Genomic DNA, 15,051 nt, shown 5'->3' on the forward strand with positions numbered 1-15,051 from the left:
TGCCTTTTCTTGTATTCATACTGTTGCTACTTATCTTCCTTATCTCTGACCCCTGAGGATTTGAGTTGTTCACCCACAGAAATAAAAACAGAAATTTGTGGAAATATTCAGCAGGTCAGGCATCATCTGTGGAGAGAGAAAGTTAACACTTCTGTAGAATGACCTTTTTATCAGAAAAAGTTAGAAAACAAGTATAGTCATGGATGTATCTTTTAAGTTGCGGAGAAGGAAATGAGGTGGAATGAAGAAAGGCAATGTCTGTGACTTGGTGGAGACCAAAAGAAAACTGGTGACTTGGATGCTATCAGAGATGTCTGAGAGGAAATAGCGAAGGCGTCTTAATTGTATCTAATCTGTTTGAAGTGGAGCAGGAAGTAGGAGATGAATGGCGACAGAGGGGGGAGAGGGGAAATGCTGGAACTGTATTATAGAACAGAACAGTTGTTGGAAATTTGAAATAAGAGAATGCTGGGAAAATCCAGCAGATCAAATGGCATCTTTGGAGAGAGAGAGAAACTAAGTTAATGTTACAGGTTGATATTATATCAGAACTGGTTAGTTTTGACACAGTTGTCTGAAATTGTTGAATGCATTGCATTGCAAATGTGGCATGCTGATATTATATCAGAACTGGTTAGTTTTGACATAGTTGTCTGAAATTGTTGAATGCATTGCATTGCAAATGTGGCATGCCAAGATGGAAGATGAGAACACAAGAATATAAGAGCAGCAATTGGTCCTTTGAACCTGGACTGCTGTTTGCCAAGATCAGTGCTGATCTTGCACTTCGGTTCATTTTCCAGCACTATAGCATATCCCTCGATTCCCTTAATCCCCAGAAATGTATCAATCTGTCTCGCCTGAGCCTAATGACTGACTCTTTATAGGGTGAGAGAGTTCCAAAGATTCATCACCTAGCCAAAAATTTCTTGCATCTGAATGATAATTGATCCAATTAGCATACCAGAAATTATGATGCTTTTTGGGTACAAGTAACTGCAATGGCCTTGATTATACAGATAAGATGAACAGTAGTTATTATGCCTAAACTTGCCAGTAGGCTTTTCATATGCTCTTACACTGCAATTTATAGTAATTAGAAAGCTGAATCATTGTTTCCTCCTGCAGGGGACCTTGGACCCACTTAACAGGGTAATCGAAGAAGTGCCCCCTCAATCTGTCTGACTGAAGAATCCTTCCAGAAGACAGTCTAAAGCAGAAATAGTAACTTATTTAATTACTGTAAAGTCCAGGCCAATATGATTTAACACTGGGGAATTATAACTTGTGGAGATTTCGTTCGAATAGTGACAGAAAGATACACTAGTTTTCTGTTATTAAATTGTTAGAACTTCCATCTCATCTATGATTTGGTGTTAGTGGGCAGTCTGAAAAGCTGAAAGTGGTTAATGGTCTCAAGGATGATGGAGTGATGAGTGTTCACATGGTAAATATGGGAGCTAATCATTCTCCTGTGATTGATATTGCCTCAGGGTGTTAATGACTAAGATATGGTGCACAGGGCAAAATTCCAAAATTGGCTAACGATACATGCCTCAAGGGCTAAGGGAAAAAAACAAGGACAGTACTAGATTGTAAGAAACAAACAGACTGCTGAATGAACTCAGTGGGCTTGGCAGCATTTGTGGAGGGAAATAGACAATCAATGGTTCGGATCAGGACCCTTCATCTGGACTGGGAAATCTGGACCAGTCCAGATGAAAGGTCTCTACCTGAAATGTTGACTGTCCACTTCCTTCCACCGATGCTGCCTGACCCACTGAGTTCCTCCAGCGGTTTATTTTTTTTGCTCCAGATTCTGTCATCTGCAGTATCTTGTGTCTCTGGATTGTAAGATGACAGGCTGGTAGAATGGGTGGATAAATGGCAGATAAAATTTAACGCAGGGAAGTGTTTAGTGAAACAAATTATTAGAATAAAAAATGAGAAGTAATATAGACCAAGTGGCACAGTTGAGTGCAGTTGAAGAGACCTGGTTACATCTATGCAAACATCTTTGAGAGTGGCAGGAAATGTTGAGAGAGGTTAGTAAAGTATCACAAACAGAGATGGAATACAATAATAGAAATGCTGTTTTGAAGCTGTATGGCTTGGCCAGTGTTTAATTTTGGTCACAAATTTTAAGAGGAACTTGAAATTCCCGGAAAGGTTGTGGTAGAGATGTTCTGGGGGATAAAGGATGTACAAGGATAAACTGGAGAAGATCGTCCTTGACAAGATTTAAACCATCACAACATTGTACATCTCTATTAATTAGGGTAAATAGAGGAAAAATGCTCACATGAGCAAATAATTCAGGGAATAGAGTGTCCAGATTTAAGGCAAGGGCAAAAGGTACATGTGAGATGTGAGGAAAAACTTGTGGAAAATGGTTATGATCGGCAACTCACTTTCTATAAGAGTGGTGGAAACGGCTTTCAAAATGGAGTTGGGTAGACATGAGGGAAAATAATTTGCATAACTATAATGAAAGAGAGAGGAAATGAGGCTGACTGGATTGTTGTGTTACATGCCAGCTTGGATTCGATTGGCAGAATTGCATCTTTCTGTGTAATAATAATTCTGAAATGGCTCTAAAAGGTAGTATTGAAAACTTAAGAAACTGTGAGTCTTGGAAATGTGAAAAAGTGATAATTCAGTGAATTTTTTTTAGAAAACATTTGCTTAAGGTTTATTTTTCATCTGTACACAAAGACAGTGTACTTGATGCTTGTACCGGATTTTAGAAGCAATTTAAAAAATAATGCAGAAATCCTGTGAAACATGGCAATCTGGGGTGCTTCCAATATCTGCAGGGTCTAATCATTTCAATAGTAGCTAAAGCCACAAAGATTTTCCATTTTCTTCAAGTAAAATCTATCACTTACAAGAACACAGAAATCCAGCAAAAAAATCTCAAGTCAGTGGAAGATTTACTAGCTTTTTTCTTTTATAGTTTATCAACATCTTAAATAGGTTCTTAAAATTTTGCTCTGAAGTGAAAGTCTATTAATTGACAGCCTGGTTATAGTACTAATCACTTGGAATGCTTCTTTCTAGCTTTATTGCCAGGTAGATTATGTTCAGGTAGATTTTATTTGTGTATCCCTATTGTGTTTTTTTTTGAGTTATTAATTGTTCACACTTATAAAAGTTACAATGAAACCACTTCTTGGGGAGTCAGAATAATTCCTATTATAGCAGTAACAGTACAAAATACTCAAAAAAAAAGAATTAGAGAATAATTCCACTTCTAAAGCTTGACTTCAGAGGTTCTTCCAGATCAACCAAATAATTGCTTTATTATTGTCACGTGCTGAGATGCCATGAAAATTGTTGCTTTGCATCCTATCCATACAGATCATTTCAAAACATAAGTACCTCGAAACAGTACAAGGGAAAAACAATAACAGAATGTAGAATATAGTGTTATAGTTACAGAGACAGTGCAATGCAGGTAGACTATAAGATGCAAGGGCCACAAAGAGGTAGATTGAGACATTAAGGGTTCATCTTTATTGTACAAGAGGTCTGTTCAAGAGTCTTATAGCAGCGGGATAGAAGCTGTCCTTCAGCCCGGTGGTGTGTGTTTTCAAGCTTTAGTATCCTCTGTCTGATGGAAGAAGGGAAAAGAGAAAATGACCAGGGTGAGACAGGTCTTTGATTATGTTGGCTGCTTTCCCAAGGCAACAAGAAGTGGAGACAGACACAGTCGAGGTTGCCATACCAAGCTGTGGTGCATCCGGATAGGATGATACTCACCATTACGTAGTCACTTAGATTCAAAAATGAAAATTGAAGATCCTCTACAATTTCCCCATCTGCTGCTTTTGAATATATATTCCATTTGGGCTTGGCAGTTTACCTACTATCAAAAATGCTGAAACCCCTCTTCTTTTATTATACTTATCCTACCCTATATTTCACACACTTCCTCCTTAACGACAAAAACGGCATCAATCCCTCCTTTATAAAGACAAATATAAACTATTCATTCGGGAACTTGCCTGCGTCCTGTACCTTCACGTATAGCCTACCTGTTTGGTCCCAGACTCTTAGTTATCCATTTACATTTTTTATGTTTGTACATCATAAAATGAATTTTCTTTGATCTTTTCGTTCTTTCATGCCCTCTCTTTGCTTTTCTCACTTCCCTTTTAATTTCATCCCTACACTTTATGTATTCTCCAAGGCTCTCTGGAGTGTTTAATTCTTGGTACGTGACATGAACTTTTTGCCTTACTCCATCTGCTAAGGACCTCGTCATTCAGGGACCTTTAGCATTGACAAGCCTTGCCATTTTTCTTTGTGGACCCACGCTTGCCTTAAACCTTTTGAATCACCATCTTGAATGCTTCCCATTTGCTCTGATACTGATTTACTGTCATGTGGTTGTTTCAAGTCCACTTTTGCCAAGTCATTTTTCAGTCTAGTAAAATTGGCCTTGTGGCAATTTAGAACTTTTGCTTCTGGTTTTATCTTTGTCCTTTCCCATAACTAAGCTAAATTCACTGAATACTATCACAACCACTGTCTTCCCTGATACTCTTTCCTCCTAATTTTTTCTTTTCCTATTCCCTGAACTTCAATCCAGAATTAGCCCCCTGCCCCCCAGGCTACTGGCTTAAGCAAAAAGTTCTCTGATTGCATTTTAGGAATTCTCTACCCTTTACACCTTTTATGGTGACTGTAACCCAGTCAATATTTAAGTCATTAAAATTCCCCTCCATTACTGCCCTGGTGTTTTTTTTGGGCTTGGAAATTTATGGCCTTTCACTTTCTTTTGGATAGAGTCACAGAGAGAAATGGCATGGAAACATTCCCTTTGATTCACCAAGTCCGTGCCAACCATCATGTAACTATTTTCACACCAATCCTACCCCAACCTATTTTACTCTCCCACATTCCCATCTTCTCAGCTGCCAGACTCTACCACTGATCTACACACTCAGGGCAATTTACAGTGGCCAACCTGCACCATCCAACCTGCACATTTTTGGGAGGAGGGAGAAAAATGGAGCACTCAGGTGAAACCCATGCAGTCATAGAGAGAACATACAAACTCCGCACAGACATCACTGGAGGTTGGGATTGAACCAAGTCACTGGAGCTGTGAGGCAGCAACACTCCTTCCTGCACCACTGTGCCACCCCAACTGTTTGAAAATCTACACTCCCAATAGTGTGATTCTCCCTTCTATTCTTTAGTTTAACCCATTTGGTCCATTTGATGATCATTCCATCATATTATTCTTTCTCAAATAAAAACAAATAATGATGGATATACTCAGTAGGTCAGGCTGCTGCTATGGGAACAGAAATTATGTTTTAGGTTGAAGACTATTCCTTCTCGTAGCTCTGATTGTTTCTTGAACCAACATTGCTGCTTTCCTATCTCATCAGAAAACCCAGTAACATTAAGCTTCCCAATTCTATTCATCTTTAAGTCACGGTTCTGTAATAGCTAAAGTATTCTATTTAGCAATGTCTTCATTTGCTGTATACACTCTTCTACTTACTTTTAGGTATATACCATTGAGCAGAAGTGATTTTGTTTTCGTGGTCCATTTTGCAATCTTTGTTTGCCCTGCCTTTTGAAACACTCACTTACTGCCGCTATTTCCTGATCTGATTTTCCACCTGAATCTCTGTTCATATCTGCATCAGAATATTCAGCCCTTTGATCTTTCTCGGATATCTTTTTGCAAGAGGTTGAAGGTGCGCAAAACAAAACAAGTGAGCAAATCACTTACACCATTGGCATTGGGTAGTGCTCACAGCCATTTTCAAATTTCAGCCTCGTTTGTACAGAACTATTGAACATAAAACCTAGAACTGTACAGCACAGAAACAGGCGCTTCAGCCCGCGATGTCTGTGCTGCCCATGATGCCAGTCCAAACTAATTCCATCTGCTTGCACGTGGTCTATATCCCTCCATTCCCTGCCTGTTCATGTGCCTGTCTAAATGCTGCTGAACTGTTACTACTTCCCCTGGCAGTGTGTTCCAGGCACTTGTCACTGTGTGTGTGTGTGTGTGTGTGTGTGTGTGTGTGTGTGTGTCTATATTTTATATAGATATGAAATATAAAAACTTTGCCTCGTAAATCTCCTTTAAGCTTTCTCCCTCTCACCTTAAAGCTATTCCTGCTAGGATTTGACATTTCCACCATGGGTGAAAGACTCTGATTACCCGATCCATGTCTTTCATAATTTTATATACTTCTATCAGGTTGTCTCTCAGCCTTTGACACTCCAGAGAAAATAATCCAAGTTTCTCGAACCCCTCTTTGTAGCAAATACTCTCTAATCCTGACAACATCCTGATGAGTCCCTTCTGCACCCTCTCCAAAGCCCCCACACCCTTCCTGTAATGCAGTGACCAGAACTGCACCCAATACTCCAAATGTAGCCAAACCAAAGTTTTATACAGTTGCAACATGACTTCCAACATTTATACTCAGCACCCTGACTAATGAAGGCAAGCATGCTGTATGCATTCTTTCCCACCCTATCTACTTGTGTTGCCACTTCCAGAGAGCTATGGACTTGCACCCCAAGATCTCTCTAAGGGTCCTACCATTTACTGTATATTTTCCTCTTCTATAGAACACTACAGCACAGTACAGGCCCTTCAGCCCACAATGTTGTGCTGACAATTTATCCTGCTCTAAGATCTATCTAACCCTTCCCTCCTACATAGACACATGAATGATAGAAAAATAGGGGGCTATCTAATAGTCTCTTAAATGTCCCTAATGTATCTGCCCCCACAACCTCTGCAGGCAGTGCGTTCCACGCACCCACCAATCTCTGTGTAAAAATAAAACTTACCCCTGACATCCCCCTTATATCTTCCTCCAATCACCTTAAAATTATGTCCCCTCGTGTTAGCCCTTGTCACACTGGGAAAAAGTCTCTGACTGTCCACTTGATCTAAGCCTCTTATCATCTTGTACACCTCTATCAAGTCACCTCTCATCCTCCTCTCCAAAGAGAAAAGCCCTAGCTCGCTCGACCTATCCTCAAGACATGCTCTCCAATCCAGGCAACATCCTGGTAAATCTCCTCTGCACCCTCTCTAAAGCTTCCACATCCTTCCTGTAATGAGGCGACCAGAACTGAATACAATACTCCAAGTGTGGTCTGAAGAGAGTTCTATAGAGCTGCAACATCACCTCGCAACTCTTGAACTCAATACCTCGACTAATGAAGGTCAACACTCCATACGCCGCCTTAACAACCCTATCAACCTGTGTGGCAACCTTGAGGGATCTATGGACGTGGACCCCAAGATCCCTCTGTTCCTCCACACTGCTAAGAGTCCTGCTGTTAACCTTGTATTCTGCCTTCAAATTCAATCTCCTGAAGTGAATCACTTCACAGTTATCAGGGTTGAACTCCATCTGCCAGTTCTCAGCCCAGCTCTGCATTCTATCAATATCCTGTTGTAATCTACAGCAACCTTCTACACTATCCACTACACCACGAACCTTCATGTCATCTGCAAACTTACTAACCCACCCTTCCACATCCTCATCCATGTCATTTATAAAAATCACAAAGAGCAGGGGTCCCAGAACAGATCCCTACGGAACACCATTGGTCACCAACCTCCAGGCAGAAAGCACTCCATCTACCACCACCCTCTGTCTTCTATGGGCGAGCCAATTCTGAATCCACCCAGCCAAGTTTCCCTGGATCCCATGTCTCCTGACTTTCTGAATAAGCCTTCCATGAGGAACCTTATCAAACACCCTACTAAAATCCATGTACACCACATCCACTGCTCTACCTTCATCAATGTGCTTTGTCACAACCTCAAAGAATGCAATCAGGTTCGTGAGGTACATTTGACATCCCACCCCACCAGCCCTCGATCACCTTGTTTCATTTCCCTCCTCCAACCTCTCCATTTGCCTGTCAACCACACGCTCCTCCTTTCCCTCGTTGTTCCCATCTGTCCCACCCCACCTCCCTTATTTGGTTCCATGCTCCACCTTCCTATCACATTCTATCATCTGCAGCCCTTTGTTGCCTCCAGCTATCACCTCCCAGCCTCTTGCCATTTCCACTCTTTTCCAACCCTCTACCCTCTTTTTTCCCCCCCCCCCCCCATTCTGCCTATCACCCCTCCTCACCTGGATCCACCTATCACTTGCCAGCTCTTGTTCTACCCCTTCCCCTCGCCTCTTTATTCTGGCCATCTCCCCTCTACTCTTTCAGTCTTGAGGAGAGGGGAGAGAGTCTTGACCCAAATCATCAACAATCCATTTCTCTTCGCAGAAGCTGCCTGACCCGCTGAATTCCTCCAGCAGTTTGTTTTTACTCCAGATTCGAGCATCTGTAGTCTCTTGTGTAAATTGGTTTGTTACTGTCACATATACCAAGGTACAGTGAAAAACTTTATTTTGCATGCCATCCATACAGTTTCATCACATCGGTGCATTGAGGTAGTACAAAGGAAAACAATAACAGAATGCCGAATAAAGTGTTACAATTACAAAGAAAGTGCGGGCAGACAATAAGGTGCAAAGCCACAACAAGGTTGGTTGTGAGGTCAAGAGCCCATCTTATCGTACTAGGGAACTGTTCAATAGTCTTATAACAGCTGCATAGAAGCTGTCCTTGAGCCTGGTGGTACATGCTTTCAGGCTCTTGTATCTTCTGCCTGATGGGAGGGGTGAGAAGAGAGAATGTCCGGGGTGGGTGGGGTCTTTGATTATGCTGGCTGCTTTACCAAGGTAACAACGAATGTAGACAGAGTCCATGGAGGGGAGGCTGGTTTCTGTGATGTGCTGAGCTGTGTCCACAACTCTCTACAGTTTCTTGTGGTCTCGGGCAGAGCAGTTGCCATAGCAAGCCGCGATGCATCCAGATAGGATGCTTCCTATGGTGCATCTATAAAAGTTGGTGAGGGTCAAAAGGGACATGCCAAATTTCTTTTGCCTCCTAAGGAAGTAGAGACACTGGTAAACTTTCTTGGCCATGGTGTTTACATGGTTGGACCAGGACAGGCCATTGGTGATGTTCACTCCTAGGAACTTGAAGCGCTCAACCCTTTTGACCTCAATTCCATTGATGTAAACAGGAGTGTGTGCACCACCCCCATTCCTAAAGTCAATGACCATTTCAAGGTGATACACTTTACCCCCACCATTCCTTCAACTCAAGCTGATGGTTTTTCTTCAAGTGTCACCTTGGCCTTTTTAAATCCCTGTTTTGTTTGTACTGTGTAATGGTTTTATCTCTTTCTACCTTGGTCAGAGAATAGTTGCACAAAACTGGAACTTACTCCTCCTATTGGAGTTTAATGGGATTATCATGTGGAATCCCAGCAAAAAATAGTTTGATAGTGTGATAGTTTTTTTTACCTGTTCTCCCATAAGATATTTAGCATTCATTCTGAGGTTGAAGATATGAACGTTTTTGTTTAAAACTTAGTGACTTTATCAAAATCCATTAATTGTGTTAACAATTTGTTAACATATTTTGAGTAATTTTTATTAGGCCAGAAATTGAATGACCATTTCTGCTCTATAATAATATCCTATTCAGCTGTTCTGCAATTATTAGTATGACAAAAATATTTTAATGTAGATGATAAAGGTTCTTTATTCACTTTTTCCTGTTCTCTCCTCCATTTTCCTTTTCATATTGTCAATGTACTACAAGTCTTCAGTTTAACACTTGCATGTGTATTAAGTTTTTGGTTCAGTATTACAATTTTTTAAACATTTTGCTGCTTTATCCTGTAATTTGTAGAAGTTTCACATTTAAACTGTAAACGACAACAGAAATGTAAGAAAATAAAATCATGACTGATCTTCTACCTCACTAGCACTTTACTGTGTTAACCCTATATCCCTTGATTTCCTGGAGCCATAAATCTATTGATCTTTCTCGAATGTATGCAGCAAATGAGCATCCACTGTCTTCATGGGTAGAGAATTCCACAGGTTCACTCTTCTCTGGATGCAGAAATTAATTCTTGTATCAATTCTGAACGGCTGATTGCTTTTTATTTTGACACAGTGACCCCTTTTTGTAGACATCCCAGCTGGAGTAACCATCATCCCCACACCCACTCTGAAGTTTCATAAGCACTTTGTATATATCAAAGAGAGCACCTCTTATTCTTCCAAACACATGAGAACTAGACCGTGCTGCTTATCTCTCCCCATACAACTAACCTCTATCCCAGGAACCAACCTGAAAGACCAGACCTGTACACAAAATTGAAGATACCTGGGATCTACAGAATTGGAGCAAGACGCCATTACTCTTGCACTAGAATCCTATTACTATAAAGGACAATATATGGTTTGCCTTACAATTTGCTTGCTGTATCTCCATGTAAATTTTGCACAAGGACACCAGGTCTCTCTGGACACTAACAATCTTCAAACTTTTACCATCTTAAAAAATACTGTGTTTTTCCTTGCTGTACAACAGTGGATGACCTCACATTTTTCCTCCTCGATTCTATCCTTGCCTATTCATTTGTCCATTTTTTTTCTTAAGGTATTACATCGATGGTTGAGGATATTTATGTTAAAGTCACGAATTCCTTTCAAATTTCTGCTTGGGAGAGATAGCATTGGCACAAGAGGGTATTAGTTCTATTATGTTCTGTCGATAATGATTTTTTTCTACTAATTTGAATTTTGTCAGCAAAACAAAATAAATAGTTTATTGTAGCACATTCACATTTATCTGATATTTTGTGCCTACAAATCAATAAATAATTTCCAAAATTTATCAATTTCTGTCTTTTACATTAAATAACTATTAAAACTAATGTGGGTCTCACAGCCCATTTCTTTAGTGATTCCGTGATCAGCACTGGCATGTAGATAGCTTTGTAATCAACAGTGAATAGTTTTCAGGGTTTTTCAAATCCTAGATTTTTGCCATTCAAATGCTGAATGAACCAGGATATTTTGTGAGTGAGATAAGTGGTTAACAAATGTAAATGGGTATAATTTACAGTGCTAATCTATGTGTCTTTTTAAGAATTTACTAAATATTCTGAGAGATTATATATGTATTTAAATTTAGAGTGTCCTAGTTATCAATGAAGAAAATAAGTAACTTTCATTTTAGTGTGTACACATAAAATTCAAAATATAATCTGTCTCATATTTGCTGCCTAAAAATGTATTATATAGCATTAAATTTTTGTAGATAGAACAGATATTGAGCATTAATTTTTATATAGCTTAGATGCTTGCTTGTTCTAATTTTCATTTTGTTGCATAATCAGACCAAACACTTGGCACTATTTTTTCATGGTTTCCTGCCTACCTGCTACATTGTAGACAAATTCAGTGTCAATGTCTTTTTTCCCCCTCGTATCTACCCGATCACTTCATGGGCACTAGAATATTCTGGAAGAGATCCTATTTCATTCACTATTTAGATAGTGGCAAAATAAAAAAGATGGATCAGTTTTCACCTATACAGTGACAACAGACAGCTCCATTTCTCTACCACTTGGATATTCCCAGAACTATTAGTATTCCTTTCTGTTTAGCTGCCTAACCGATAGTAAGACCTGAATGAACTGACACTTTCTCCAGCTTAAATACAGGTAAAGCTATAGATGCCTGAATGTCTTGAGACGCAATTCCATTAAACTTCACAACAGCCTCATACTAAGCCTAGAGGTGGATTGCTACTTCACTCCGAATTCAGTTTTCTGTCTTGTATCTAATCTAAAACTGCTTTAATGTCCCAGTATGTTTCCATCTCTTCCATCCCTTCCCTCCCTACTAATGCTATTATTGAGATCTTTATTATAAAAATTGTTAACCTAACATATACAATCCTCACTAATGACCAGTTAACCCCCCACCACCTCCCCAAAAGCTATAGATATTGAGAACAGAGGTGGTCTGCTGTATCATCTAGGAGAAAGTTTTCATCCCTGCCATCTCATTCTTGTCTAACTCCACTGACACCTTATTCTCCAGATAATTGAATTCAAGATTCTCAGCCGTGCCTTCAAATCTCTCCAGAGCTTTCCCTTTTATACATTCATAATGAAGTTCAACAATAAGTCTACTGACATTTGTTCTTATTCTCTGTTCCCTCTGATATACCACCAGCTTTTCCATTTTGAGCCATTGAACTGGTCCCTGGGTCATTCTCCTTTGGGATATATGCCTTGTTATTTGATTTCCTTCCCTTTTTTTCCCCTCTTATTCTCACTCATACTTTACCTTCAATTCTACCTTTGTCTGCTTCTAAAGCTTTCTATGTTCCTTTCTACCCATTCTGAATGTTCAATATCTTGTAACAACGACAACAACAATTTGGATTGATATTGTCTTTAACATATTAATATATCCAAAGACACTTGTGCTCTTAAAATTACTGTGCATAGAAGACTGGTTGGACTTCCATCTCTTGTTAAATGCTACTTTTATGTTAGACTAATACAGTGCTATGGCATGGATGGATCTAGAACTTCATTTGCAGAGCATAAGGAAAGTTCAGGAAAGCATAATTTAAGATTATTGTGCATCCAAATGTGTTTCCACAAGAGAAATCTTTATCCAGTAGCAGGAAATCACTGATTTAAAACAAGACGTGAACTATGTAATAGTTACACCTGGACTTGCACAGTCTAATTCATTTTCAAAATAGAAATACTTGCTGTTCCTGGCATCATTATTTGTGGCAGTTAGCTTATCACTGACTAAGTTTATAGAAGGTGACATTCACAAAGTGACGCTTTTGTCCCCCATCTTTTTGTCTTGTGCGTGATGCCAAGCATTCTTTAGTCAAGTAGTTTGTGTGTGAAATTCAGAACTTGCTCTAGGCTTCTGTTGTTGCAACTGAAATGCCATGAGTTTTATATTTTGTACCGTGGATTACTACCAATACTGTTATAGAGAAATGCTGTTAATTTTACTGAACAAAATGAAAATTACTGGTAGAAACAAAGTAATTACAATTTATATGTATTCAGTGTTTTGTTTTCATTTCACCAGCATGGAAATGGTTTGCGGGGGTGTTGGTTGGAGTTTGGGGGGGGGGGGGGGGAGAAATCAATTTCATTCATTCAAATTTCTGTGAAACTAGTACATAATTTATATTTATTTCTAATAAGACAAATTTTAGTTTGGTGTAGAGTCTCTGGATCACTATTACTCACACATATTTATGACATTTTATGTTTTCTTCATGTTTTGAATATCTATCATTTTTTTGTTACAGAAACCCAATGGTGCAGTTTGTCCATTGCATCAAAAGTGGCCATTTCTTTCGTATTTTATACAAAGGTTCTGGATTGGCAAGATCATCTGAGGGAGCAGGTGCAAAACTGATTGCAAATAGGCAATTCTCAAATATTCCGTCGCCATCTTTGTGGGTTGTTAACAACATGGCTTCAGGACAGCAGCCATCATCCAAATCTTCATTCCATCCTCAAACTTACCACAATTTTTTGGTTTTGGACTTTGAAGCAACATGTGATGAACAACTGATAAACCCACAGGTACTTTTCATCTAATAAATTTTCTGCTTGTCCATTCCTTGGATTTAATTGACAATATTAGACAATGAGCATTTACAATAGTGTTTGTGTAAGCCATATAATAATCTTCTAGAACAACGTGTTTTTGACCTGAGTTCAGAATCTCAGATCTTCATTAAGATTCCCACATCCAAGTTGGAGGAGCACAGCATCGTGATCTGTGAGAGAAGGAGCGTTTGGTGCTGTCATGATCTGTTTCTAGATGTTCTTGGCTTGCTTTGTAAATATATCATTTTAATATTTACTAATTGCAATAGTGACATCTAGTGGCAGATAATCAACACTGCAATTGTTTTCCGGAGTTTTTCCATCTTGGATCATTTCTGTAGTGGCAAATGGAATATTCATTGACCATTGGAGAAATGAAAACATGATTTGATATAATAATGAGAAAGGATATGCTAGAGAAAGGGTGTCTTCTAATCTGAATAATTTAGATGTACAAAACAAGATTTGGTTGAGAGTTTTAGCAAATGAATGCTCATAATAAGACAAACAAGAATTGTTTATAGAATTTACAGAGATAGACCCTAATAGTGCAGATTTTTGTTTTTTAACTCCATGAAATGTTCTTCCATTCCGGACAGGTCTACCACATCATGGTTGCTGACATTTCTCTGGTGACAATTTGTTATTGGTTAGATAATTATGATGAATGAGAAATATGGGTGACTCAATTTATCGTCCCACAGATGAAGCCTGACCTGCTGAATATTTCTGGCATTTTCTGTTTTGATTGAAAATTTCCAGCATCTCCATTTTATTTTATTTTCATCTGTGATTCTTACCTTTTTTTCCTCTGTCTGAAAAGCATTTAGGCCTATTGAAATACCCAATCTCTCTTGTCAATTAATGTAAGCTATATCTCAACAGACCATGCAGTAGACTTGACATTTATCCTAGCTCAACTTATTAATGTCACATTGCACACCAGAAGATTTTCTTCTCTAAAGACACTGTCTGTTACTGGGGCAAAATTCCTCGGATGGTATCTTGTCAAAGATGCATTTGATCATGTGTGAGCCTAGAAAGTGAATCTTGAGAGTCTGTTCAGCTTTGGAATCCATAATGAATAAGCTTGATCCAGCTGCTACCTGATTTGCATCAAATGTACACATTACAGCAGTCCTAATTGGTTAATGAGAATGGGTGAGAAACTCACTGATTTTTCACCTGTATTTAAAAAAAAGGGCGGGATAGATGGAAAATGACCAATCCATCTAGTTTGCTTTCTACCATCTTGAGAGTTGCAAGGTACAAAGTAGTATTGTCGACCAATCATTGTAATCCATGTCACCTAGTTCTTCCAGCATCCCTAAAATGGCAATCATTTCACCGTTCTATTTCTCATCGCAAGTGAGAACATGCACAATTTACATAATCAATATTTTTAGTCTGTGGACATTGAAGTTAATAATGGTGCCCACATTACTGCCCTGACTGAGATCAGGTAACACAGCACAGATTGGGAACTGAAACTAGTATGCCTTAAAGGATTGTGCACAAGGGAA

The 15,051-nt window shown here is 39.1% G+C and overlaps 1 protein-coding gene across 2 annotated transcripts in view; it reads left to right on the forward strand.

Annotated features, from left to right (window-relative positions):
- The window catches only part of LOC127568299 (ERI1 exoribonuclease 3-like), a 308,692-nt gene that overhangs the window by 10,509 nt on the left and 283,132 nt on the right, over positions 1–15,051 (forward strand). For both annotated transcript variants that reach the window (XM_052011886.1, XM_052011887.1), the window contains exon 2: positions 13,222–13,501. In XM_052011886.1, the coding sequence (XP_051867846.1) occupies positions 13,229–13,501 (273 nt within the window). In that variant the 5' untranslated portion in view covers positions 13,222–13,228. The remainder of the gene's footprint in view (positions 1–13,221; positions 13,502–15,051) is intronic.

This window comes from Pristis pectinata, chromosome 3 (assembly GCF_009764475.1).
Source record: "Pristis pectinata isolate sPriPec2 chromosome 3, sPriPec2.1.pri, whole genome shotgun sequence".
NCBI lineage: Eukaryota > Metazoa > Chordata > Chondrichthyes > Rhinopristiformes > Pristidae > Pristis > Pristis pectinata.